The sequence below is a fragment of the Pyxicephalus adspersus genome, chromosome 11 (genome assembly GCF_032062135.1).
Source record: "Pyxicephalus adspersus chromosome 11, UCB_Pads_2.0, whole genome shotgun sequence".
NCBI lineage: Eukaryota > Metazoa > Chordata > Amphibia > Anura > Pyxicephalidae > Pyxicephalus > Pyxicephalus adspersus.
Window position 1 is genome coordinate 53,509,773 of NC_092868.1, and position 12,406 is coordinate 53,522,178.

At 42.2% G+C, this 12,406-nt stretch overlaps 1 protein-coding gene across 23 annotated transcripts in view; it reads right to left on the reverse strand.

Annotated features, from left to right (window-relative positions):
* KIF1B (kinesin family member 1B) overlaps positions 1-12,406 on the reverse strand; it is a 119,355-nt gene that overhangs the window by 84,604 nt on the left and 22,345 nt on the right. For all 23 annotated transcript variants that reach the window (XM_072426870.1, XM_072426867.1, XM_072426854.1 and 20 more), the window contains exon 2: positions 10,673-10,861. In XM_072426870.1, the coding sequence (XP_072282971.1) occupies positions 10,673-10,778 (106 nt within the window). In that variant the 5' untranslated portion in view covers positions 10,779-10,861. The remainder of the gene's footprint in view (positions 1-10,672; positions 10,862-12,406) is intronic.

Consider the following 12,406-nt stretch of genomic DNA (forward strand, 5'->3'; position numbering starts at 1 on the left):
TCTGTTGCAAGGGCTGCACCTTACTGACAACCTTTTTGGCACCAATGCCGTCACCAGCCTGTAGGTTGTCTTATACAGTACAAAGCCCCAGCCAACAGACGGGGTCATTGCCCGTTTCTAGAAGCTGCTATGGATGGGATTCAGCGTGGCAGAGTGCTTGGCTCGGGAATGCTGGATTAACATGGTCATTTAATACAAAAACACTTCAGCTGAGCAGGCAAAGACTCATCCCACTGCTGCAAATATACAGAGCGGAGGTCATCCAAGAGGGAATGAGAGAAAAAATAGGGTGAATATCTGAAAAATAATATCGAGAGCAAATATTATTGACAGAACAACGTTACAAATTTAGAATATTTATACTTGTTTTGTTACTTTTCTGTGGTATTTAGACAATTTTAGTAATGTGCATGTGACATATGGCAGCTGAAACTACAGGGAGATTGTCTGTTTTTATAATGTAAGTTAGTCTTACTTTTTAACATGGTCGGGACCCAAGACTTTCAGGTCTTCAGGGAACCCCTGCTATAAATATAACTAAGTATATTAGTGTGGTGGTCGGTGGAAAGTATGTCACCCTTACAGATAGCCATTGGTGTTAGTGGTAACTGACCTGCTCATTGTTTGGAGAACCCCCAGCAACCTCTGGAGGAACCCTGGTTGAAAAACACTGATCTAAGGCAGTGGGCCTGGATTTAATAAGGCTCTCCAAGGCTGGAGAGGATACAATTTTATAGGTGAACCTGGGCGATCTAGCAAACCTTGGAAGAAATTTGCTATTTGTTAGCAAATGTTTTCAATCCTGGACCAGTTTTGTTTGGATCACCCAGGTCTACTGATGAAAGTGTATCCTCTCCAGTCTTGGAGAGCTTTAATAAATCAGGCACAATAAGTTGCAGTTATAGCATGGTGGAGGGAGGGTGTTACTGGATCCGAATGCAGTGAGGAAAGGAGTATGGAACCATGCAAAAATGGGGTAAGGTCTTGTTAGTCTTGTTTTCTTACATACTATGAATTTTGAAGTACAAGTGTTAGTTTCTTCTTGGGACTCCCTAAAACCAGCCATATTTCTGGGCTGATGGACTACTGGCATCATCAAGCCTTCTCTCACCCACATCCACACTCCCTAACCTCATCAGCTCATAATCCTCTCCTATGAAAAGATGGGAAAGGTAGTGATAGTTTATAATAGGAGTAGAAGTGGCAGTAGAGTATCAAGTCTGCTATGAAGGCTTTAAGCACTTCCTGACTTCCTGGAATGACAATGTTTTATTTCTGTCCCCGAATTGCACTGTAAGAGCAGAAACAAGAAACAAGACACATTTCTCTGCCCCGCAGGTAAAACTGCCTTTCTCTTTATAGATTGAAAACAACAGTTTTGAGTCTTTTTAGCCAAACATTTCATACAAGCCCTGATAAAGGAGTGTGTAAGCTCCTGAAACACGTTGGTTGTGTTAATATGATCTTAGTAAGAGATATTAAAAATACTTTGTGACTTTTCCATCACTTGGTGTGGCACTTGCCCTGTCTTTGTATTCTGATTCATTCTTTGGGTACCCTACAAGGGAAGTCTCGCCCACGTATAGCAGCCCCATCAAAGCTAGTATGGGTTATCAACTAGAAGGTTTTCTTCTCAGCATTAAAACAATGGATCTGAGTTCTCAGTGTTTTTTTGTTTAATTTTGGGATTCCCTGGCATTTTGTTTTATTCTGTTTTGTATTCTTTCCTCTTTATTGCTTCTAATAATGTACAGATTTCTACTTTCTGTGTTATTTCTTTCATTGTTGGTAATATATATTCAATAAAAGACATATTGAAACATAGTTTTTGGATTCCAAATCTCTCTCTGAGATTGTCACCCAGTCACATGTGCTCAAGTGGAGACATTACACAGCAACACAACATTCACAGGCATTTTCTACAGTTGTCACAATCAGGAAACACGCCCTGGGAAATGCCAGGCAGCCATCACTGGAGGGCATGCAGACAAGAAGAATACAGGGACAGGTAATGCCATACAAAATGGCTGATGAAGAAGCTATAACATATGAACAATTGTATTGGCTGTCAATGCATGGGGAGATATATAGAACTGCAACAAGAAATACAATTATAATATTCTTGCAAATGCAACATAAAGGAGATATGATATAGAACTCCGCCCTTGTCAGCAGCTTTTTAAAATGCATATAGGAGATTGCCATCAATATAAAAGCCATCAGAGCAAAAAATCAATAGAGAATGCAGAAGGAATATTTTTGCTGTACAACAAGATGCACATTTAGACCACAAGAATAAAAGATGGCCATGTGCTCTGTTCTTGGAAAAGGAGTCTAATGTACGGCCTGATCGATCTCTCCTCTTGTGTGCAAAGCCAGGACTGGGCCAAAGCCTAGATCACATTACCCATCTGCCTTGTGTCAGCTGAGGACAGCTAATGGAGTGAAGGTATTTTACCTGCAGAAAGAATATAAAATGACCTCATTGTACCCTCATGATGCTCATGCGTCCAGTGGAGTGAAAAATTGGCTGCAAACACTAATAAAGCCCATATCATGTTCCTAAGTTGTGTTTGTTGCTTTCTTTTGTGTTTTTTTATTCTTTGCAAAAAAATATAAGTTGCTTTGATGCATATAACAGTCTAGGACCTACAGGAAATGATGCAAATAGATGAGTAAAAATGCCTAATTTTTGGGTCCTAAAGCAAATCAGAGGTGCAAAATGAACTGTCTATGCAGTGTTGTACCCAGGCCACTTTTAGCTAGGAACCCCCGGAACTTTTCAGCAACTGCCTGGCAGGTTTTGGATGATCACTGAAAAGTTGGGTCACAATACAGGGGCTGCCACAAGCCTACAATTTAATCCCACCCAGTTTAAAAAACTTCTGGGTTGAGCACTACTATGGGTGTAGAATGAGAAAATAGACAAAGTGGGGCTTTTAAAGCATAAAGTTAATTAAATTTTACTCCAATTAGAAAGCATCCAATGTACAAGGTACATAGAGTATAAAGTAATAATGTACACAATAATTGGCCCTTGGCCAGAGTAGTTACAATCTTTTAAAGTGATCGCACATAATGCGGTTGTCTCTGACCCGAAGTATTTCGCCGATTGGTTTCCTCAGGGGACTTTTAGAGACTCTTAATTGGCAGAAAATCACTTATAATAATTGCTGGTCTAAACACAAAAAAAACAATGGGAGCAAAGGATGCTTTAACAGGGAAATAAGGTTGTGTAGAAGGCGCTGGGTGTTATACCCAATGGGTATAGGTGTATTTATGATCACTGCTGTCCCTGTAAGAGGTGCATTGCTGATGTTTCTATGTATGCCATCCCATTGCTTGACATTGGGAGTAATTGGGTATTTCAGAGGAAGGAAAAACAAATGGAATAAGTCCTATTATTCGCCCGTGGAGAGGATGGAGATCAATGCTGTGCAGATATACACACCAAGCAATCAGAAGTCTTCTTTTAGTGATCTGACACCAGCAGAAGCCTCTCGGATATGGGTAAGAATACCTAGCATTTCCTGACTCTCTACACCAGTGTGTGCAATGACTGTACTCATCTGCAGCTCTTTCCATCGTGACATAATCACAGCTGTCTCTTCGGAAGAAAAACTCAGGCTTAGAAATCTGCAGCCTGCATTCTTGCTTTATGATAACCATTTTACTATTTCCAGCGGGGTGAAAGGTGACCACAAATCTCTGGAGTACAAATGAAACTGTATAGCCAGGAAATCAGCCCTCTGGAGCTGCAATAACAAGTATTTCCTTAGAGAATGGCACACGGGGAGGAGGCTACACCCTGGCTGATGTTGGTGACACACCGCAATAAAACATTGGTCATGTGACTTAAGGAAACTGTATGACAACACAGTTTAGACAAATATAATAAAGTAGTTTTTAAAAGATGAGAGAGAGTAACTATTCTAAATGTGGGATTGGGATTGGTAAAACAGGAAGAGGCTCCATAGTCATTGCTGGATATTGGACACCAACCTTGGTTACACAAGTGCTACAGAAAGTAGCCATAACAGTGTGCATTTTTGTTTTTTGCTGTAACAGCTAATGGAGGACCAGTGGTGAATTTTTTTTAAGCTAAGTGTGATGAAACTGCAGGTGGGTGGCAGCCCCTGTATTGTGAGCCAACTCATCAGCAACCACCCTAAATCCGGCGGGTGGTTACAGATAAGTCCCGGGTGGTGCGCCCGGCTAAAAGGGGCTGGGGAGATTACTGGAGAGGAGTACCTTTGCAGAAGTGAATTTGGCATGGTGGTACTTAAGGAAGATGAATTGCACACTACATCAGAGCTCAGAACACTCAAGCAGCAAACCTGTCCAATATTAATGGAGGTGTCACTCCTCACGGCACCAGCTCCTGCACTTCCCAGACTATATGCATGTTCCCTTATACCTGAAATCCGCATACTGCCCCAGTGAGAAAAGTTTATCTGGCATGGCAATTTTTTTAAAAAAGATCAGGATTGTCCCACAAATAAAGAACATAGCTGCACTCCTTTCAGGCAACTCCCAGAAAAGTGTGGCTGTGCCTGTCAGGTCTTTGAACAAAGTTACCCCTCACCAACCTGGCCATTTGTACATATTTGTCCGATTATAGCAAAATACATTTTTGCACATATACAAAAAGCTTGAAACTGATGCTGGATGTCGCCATCTTGGATGTGATGTCTGCATTCCCAGCAGACTCAGTGTTAGTATATTCAGCAGATGGGTCACTTGTTATTTTCAGTGCAAAAGACATGCCAATGATTTACTACAAAGCTAAAATACCAATGTTGGTGTACAACTGTCCCCCCACGGACCCATCATTTTTAGTAATCTCCATTGCTCCTTTCTCCTTTGCAAGCGGACCACTAATATTATTATTAATATTATTATTATTAATAAACAGGATTTATATAGCCCCAACATATTACGCAGCGCTGTACATTAAATAGGGATGACCAATGTTCTCGAGTATGGGGGAACATGTAACCTCCTCCCATGATGTAGTTAGTGCGCAGCCAATTACAAGCAAAACCCCTATTCCACAATTAAAGGATGAAATAATTGCTCTCTTTAGACTCCAATACCAGGCACCGCCAAAATACCCTGCATGGCCTAGTGTCCCAAACTAGAGAAAGAAGTGATGTCTTCCCCTTAATCAATGGATCAACGGTCAGGCCTAGTAATGGGCTTTGCAAAGTTAAGGAGAAGTAGAGGATTGCTTAGGTTGTGAAGTATCATTGACTTGAGGGGGTAACACAGACACTGTCATTTTGCCCAGAATGGGGCAGGTGATATGGGAGGTTATTTTTTATCCCATGGGGATTTCCATTCACTTTCTGGCCTCAAGACACAACAAGAGGTCAGAGAAAACAGAGGGGAGACCGTTGTCACTGGACCAAACTGGAAGATCGACACTGATTTCCCATCGCTTTCCATTCCAGTTACAATGATCCCAAATATAAAATATAGAACTTCCCCGCAGTTACATAGACATTAAAAACTTGATGGGGTTCACACACCTCTCCACTCAATCTTAAAAAAAAAAGTTTGGCCTTTAGAAACACATAAAAGATCTGAATGACTTTTCTTCATTCAGCACAGAAGGGATAAATCATTTGCTTTACGATGTCCTGGCTAAAAGATTCCTTATTCATAGTAAAATTTGATTTAATCACCGTCCCGACCCTAAGTTCAATCCGATCTTCACACTGAACCCTTCAAACACATAGCATGTGCACCCAGCCCCGGGCACAGCGCCAACATACCACCCTTTAACAGCTCATGTGACAGCAGCTGGCCCAACTCTTCCCCACACAAATATTACTGTTCCTAGGCAATGGAAATAGGAGAGGCCTCTGAAGCCGGGGACGGGCCACAATGCACTGTGCGTGGCAAATATTTATTATTATAGGCACCAGGAAAGGCAGAAGTCATACACAGACTTTGCAGATACCAAATGACAAATATCCAGAGTCTCCTAAATCGTGACGAATCGTTTGATGAAAATTATACTATGGGATGCTGTAAAGAAAGTCCTTGTTTAAACATTTTCTGTTGTGAATGACAACTTTCTCCAAATTAGGTTCCTGTGTTGTCACCCTTTTACATGCACCTTAAGTGGAGACTGCAAGCAGCTGTGCAACATTGTACAGGCATGGTCCATTGTTGTTACCAGTCCAGGATAATGATGAGTAGCTGGAATAAGTAGACCGGGAGTGACTGAAAGAAGCTGGAGAAGATCAGCAGCACTGACAACAAAGGGGAGCCAGTTGTATGCCAATTTTTCCCATGTGAGCATTTAGTCTTCTCAATAGAGCAAAGGTGGTCTGTGCAAAGTAAAGGAAGGAAACCACATGGGTGGCAAACTCCTTGTTAATTGCTGAAAAGACACCTTCTTTCCACAAAATAAAAAAGTTACAGGTATCCACGCCATATACCCCAGACAGCAAGAAGAAGCTGTGATCATTCACAAGAATGGGCATGCAGATGCGGATAATGTCATGAATGAAGAATTTCATGTGAACAAACATCCCGAAACATTCTGGAAATGGTCCAAACCCAAAGTGGCAACGCTTGATTATGTCTGCAATGAGATCTGAAGGTTTTTGGTCCACTGAGTCATCCTATAGACGAGATGTCATGTCTGCCACCCCTTCAGGCCACCTACAAGTTTAGCTAGAAGTCGATCTGGCAGATGTGAAGTGTGCCATTGAAGATCATTAATCATAAATGACAAGAGCAAAGCAAATCCTGTGCAGAAACTGTTCACTGTATCTGCACCAAAGCTGTCAGCACAATGAATTTTAGAGTACCTGCAGCACAGTGTATTGCAGGTATTCAATGAAAGTGCATTGGGGAGGGTATTATGAATTGAACTGCTGCTCAATTCCACTCGTCCACATGCAAGCGCTTCAGCACTGTCTGCTTATTACTGACAGCCAATGTACAACTGTATGGACTAATGTACCAATGTACAACTGAAGTAGCTTGCACATCAAGGTGACAGCAATGCTGAGGAAATAGAATATTGTTGTCAGCCTGCAACAATAAGTGCAGTTACAGGCAGAAAGTCCAGGAAAGAAACACAAATATGCTTATAAATACTGAATACAGCAAGGCAGAATGCTAAACGTACTGAAGTACCGATTTCAGGTTTTTATACCCCGCTAATCCTAATAGGTTTCAATGTTCTCCTCAGCCATTTTTTTAGCCAGGTGGAACCTTTCAGTAACCCTAGTAGTAGACTGGTGATATGGACGGAACATAATGGAGCATACTGTCAATATAAAGATCTCTTGTACAAGCTTAAGCTAGGTACACACTTACAATAATTATCGTTAGAAAACAAACAATTACGACTGATCAACGATTATGCACGATTATATTTGAACGATCGTATTGTGTACAATTCTGTACATGTTGTAACGATACGATCGTTCCAATATAATCCACTAATAGTGTATACACGCTAGATACAATCGTTTGAACGATGCAGGGAGTGACATGTAAAGGAGAAAGTGAATTGCAGAAACATGCACGATCACTGAACGACCGTAGACACGATAGATAGTGAACGATCATTGGCCAATCAGATCTGCCATGACGGTCGTTCATTTCCAACGACAATCCTCGTTCGACGGTCAACTTTTTTGTAAACGATTTTCACCCTATCGGTACTTTGTTTTCAACAATGACTATTAAAAGTGTCCCTGGTTGGCTAATGCAGCTTTCTCCCCGGCCTCTTTTAGCCGGCCGCACCACCCAGCACTTTTTAGTAACCACCCGGCTATTTTGGGAGAAAACTGAAAAGTTGGGTCACAACACAGGGGCTGACACCCACCTACAGCTTCTTCCCACCCAGCTAAATACATTTCTGGAGAGAATACTGTGTTTTTCTAAGATGAATTACATTCTATGGATCTCTCCTTTGAAAGCCAGAAATCATTAAACAAGAAAAGCACAAACATATGCAATAAAACAGTCAGCTGGCTGTGAATAATAAGCACCTGCTGATGGGAAATGTATTATCACCAGAATCTTCCATGTAACAACATCCCCTGGAAGTTGCACAGGAACACGGATAGGATTCACACAGCAAAGGGTAGAAGAGGACTTCAGCTGGATACAATACAAGCTCAGCAGGACCGAGGTTGGGGTCACACAGCAGAGACATGTCAGCGCTTCCCTTCCAGGTGGCTTTTTTTTTTTTACTTAGGGATATGCCGAGCCGTCTGCCCATTGGGAACACACGAGATAAAAATGGAAGGAATACAACTAACTACCCTGGTAATCATTAGTCTTGGATAAAGTGGGCATGGGTTAGAAGCCCCGGGACAGTATGCTCCATTATGTGCTGTACAATGCACTACCCTACTACTACAGATATTAAAGAAGAGAGCTATCGGGTTGGCATCCATGTACCCCAAAAATACTGGTAGTGCTGGGAAGGTATGCTGCCCCTCCAGGGGGTAAACAGCTGACATTATTCTATTACACTGCATGCAGCTTCTGAATTGGCCAACAACAATAAACTGAGCAAGTGGAATGTTAATCTGTCTCATCAAACAAAAGCCTTTCAGGAAAACGTACACAATATATTCTTGCCAGGGATGCAACCGTTTTAGGCTTGACTAGAAGTTGGTGGAAAACAAGGGAGTAAATGACGGTGCAAAATTTGTGTGATAAAATAATAAAGGCCACATTGATGATAATAACACCAGCAAATATAAATAAGTGCAAAAAGGTGCAGCATTGTGAGCGTGCACATTGGGACGGGCATGCACAAGCCCATAGGCATAACACAAAGAGCCATGGAAACTACAGCTCTCATGTAATTCACCAAGCCAGTGTTAAAAGATTTGAGAACATCTGCCGATGAGCTGCACGGCCGCCCCTACCCATCCCTGAGCTGGGCTCTTTCACACATTCTTTCCTTACTGTGCTATGAGCTGGAAATAGTCTGAAAAACACTCAGAATCACATGCCGAATGATACGCCATTGTACTCCTTCACTTGGACACACTGTAAATATTTCATTTGCAACCATCCCGGTCTGTCTGTGAAATTCATCTCCTGTCAGCTACTGCTATAAACACACGCTGTACTCTCTTCTCACTTAATCCATTAGATCCAAGAACCGCAGCGACAGAGAGGGGGGTGAGCCATGAAGGTACATATGATGCAGGCTGTCATGTATGTCAACGTGTCATTAGTCTGGATGTGAACCAGTTTTTAGTGACCTCAACATGAAAACCATTTTGCGTACTTCTGCCCATGATCTTACCAGGATCTAGTGACATTGATGCCGCCATTGTGCATGCACAGTGTGGGTCGTAATTTAAATTCACCCATCACATACGTCAACTGGGCACAGGCCATTGTGCTGCAAAGAGCTGAACACCTGAGCTGCAAACTCATTAATGGTCATTGACTCTGAATATTTTTAAAGGAAAGGATCAGAACACCAACCAGGCATTCTGAGTATTTTATAACCAGATCAGCAGTTTAGGTCCATTTCAAAGCAGGACTAAATATTAAAATGAAAAAAATGGAAGCAGGCAGTTTGTTTATTGCAAAAAGGACAAGGGATGTCCGTTCTGTAAAAGAACATACTTATATGCCCGTTTGTAATTTTTTTCCTCTCCTTGCTGCAGGACCAACATCACCTTCTTCACCCAGTCTTCTCCCGCTTTCAGGTCTTCGACCATCTTTGTTGGTCAGGCTACAATGACTTGTGCTTGGAAGTTAATTCATTTGCAATGAGAAAACTATGTGCAGCCCATGTGCATCTGGTTGTATGATGCTGGGTGTGTCATCCCAACCCTGGACGGCTGGGACACCAGACATCATACACATGGGCTGCGCATAGGTTTCTGATATGATTGCAAATTAATTCACTTCCAAGCACGTGTCATTCCAGCCTAGCCAATGAAGATGGCTGAACCCCCAAAAGTGGAAGAAAACCAGGTGAAGATGGTGGCACGGGTCCTGGAGCAAGGAGAGGTGAGTAAAACAGGATGTAGGTTTATTTTATTGCGGAAGGGACATTGCCTGTCCATTTCAACAAGCTGCCTGCTTGCAATTTTTATTTTAATTCTCTTTGAGTGCATCTCTGACATATCAACAGGTAATTTCCTTGCAGGAAAAGTTTTAACTGGGTACTATTCTAAAAAATAAATTTCCTGGACAGGAAACTACAACCATTCTACGTAACAAAATCACTTAGATCCTCAGCGTTTTCCATGCAAGCCACAGATAGTAATCAGAATCCCTTTCCTATGTCTTACTAGTTAGGTAAGGTACCCTGAGACAGAAATTCTGCTTGGTTGCTATGGGTAATACAGTTTATTCCCTAAACCCCTTTCATTCAGGAAGGCCTAGAGCTAATGAGGGTAAAGGGGAGAGAACGCGTATTCAAAGTGGACAAAATACGAACAGAACTGTGTATGCAGCTTGAATACTGAAAACAAAACTGCACTTTACAGCTCGGTAGCAGACACTGGGTACGACTCCAGCCTTTGTTCCTGCATCATAACAATAAATTCTGAGGGCATCTGTATTATCAGCGGGGCCCCGCCTGCCCCCGGGGGACCCTACAGATGAAGTCATCCCAGCTACATCTAGGAAATAAAACTCGGCTGTACGTAGAAAATCTACTTACTGGTTGAGTTGCCTTGCATCTGGATGATGCATTTTGACTCCTTGCTGAGCTCCCTGGAATTGAAAGGTCGAACCCGCACGGCCACTTTCACCGAGGCGCCCGACATGGCGGTCAGCGGGAGGGTTGTGCCAATTATACAGACTAATGAATAGAAGTTCTGGAGGGGGCGATAGGCTTCAGGTCCTCATTCTGTAAAAAAGGAAGAAAGAACACGAGGTAAATACATTATCTCTACATAGAATACATATATAGGAGGTGAATGCCGTCCTTATCGTCTCAGCTGACGTAGAAAATCAAATTCTTAACTACAGCTATTGTGAGACCGGGGAGAAAAAAAAGTCATCATTGGGGTTAAGAAAACAGCAGCAATACAGACATCCCCTGTCTGGTAATCCTTAACAATACAATGGTCTTATTCTTTGGCGCCATTCAAAATATCACACAAACTGTAGACGGATTATATACACTGACAGGTTGGTATCTTGCAGCAGCTTAAAGAGAACCTGTCGTAAATGTAAAAATATGGAAATGTTAGGTATTTTACAGCAGAACTAAAGTTCCACTTTAAGAATCCACAATCAGGCCGGTCATTATTGCAGAAAAGGACGGGGGATATCCCTTCTGAAATAAACCCCCCAATCTGCCTTATCGTTCCAGGTATCTGGCAAAAAGCTCAGCTGGGCATGCAGTCCAGGATGTAACTCCCACGCCTAGTTACATCATCCCAGCCATCTTGATTGGAATGAATAAAGCTGCACAAAAGTTACATCATGCCAGCCCGCCCAATAAGGATGGCCAAAGATCATCTACTAGAGGAAAAAATGGAAAAAGATGGCGGCACCCTGCAATGGTACTGGGTCAGTATCGTGGGTTAAGTTCAGCTTTCAATGCATATTTTCAGTGTTTCTACTTTCTATATATTCTTTTATATGCTTTAATATAACTGTATGCATGAACACGCTTGCAAATTATTATTTCCCTAGGACAGCCCCTTACCTCTTTGCATACCATAACCCTCTTTTTTTGTGAGAGTGTCTAATTCTCAGTGCTGGCCCAGCTCTTCCTCCCCTCCCATCATTTCATAATCTTTCCTGCAGCTGCATGGAGGAAATGAAGTGGAATACTACAGAGAGTCTGCTGGGGCTGCTGCAATCACATCCAAAACGAGACCAAATTGCAACAGTGGTAAAGCTTATGGATGCCAACACAAAACAGGATTTTTACAGATGACAGGGTCTCTTTTAAGGACCCCCAGTATTATTTGGTAAGGGCCAAATAATCCCCTCCTATTGTGTGCTACTTCCCCCACCTCTTAGCCTGTAAGCTCTTCCGGGCAGGGTCCTCCTCCTCTCTGTGTCACTGTCTGTCATTTGCAACCCCTATTTAATGTACAGCGCTGCGCAATATGTTGGCGCTATATAAATCCTGTTTATTAATAATAATAATGGTTTTCTGAGGGTGACAACAGTACATTGCGCTTGTGTAATGTGTATTGAAGCGGCCACTTGTATGCATAGCAAGCTGGGGTGACAATGCCCTGACCCGATTGTGCTGGGGACAACTCTAAAGGCATTATTTATAAAACAGGGAATCAGATATTGTCTTGTGGGAATCTTTCAGGTCCCTGTGTTTCAATGGCAGTAATTTATTCACACCAGGGAATGTCAGTATCCCTATTTTATAAATAGTGTCCTAAATGACTCAATGCGCATGCGTGAATTCTTCTGACATTGG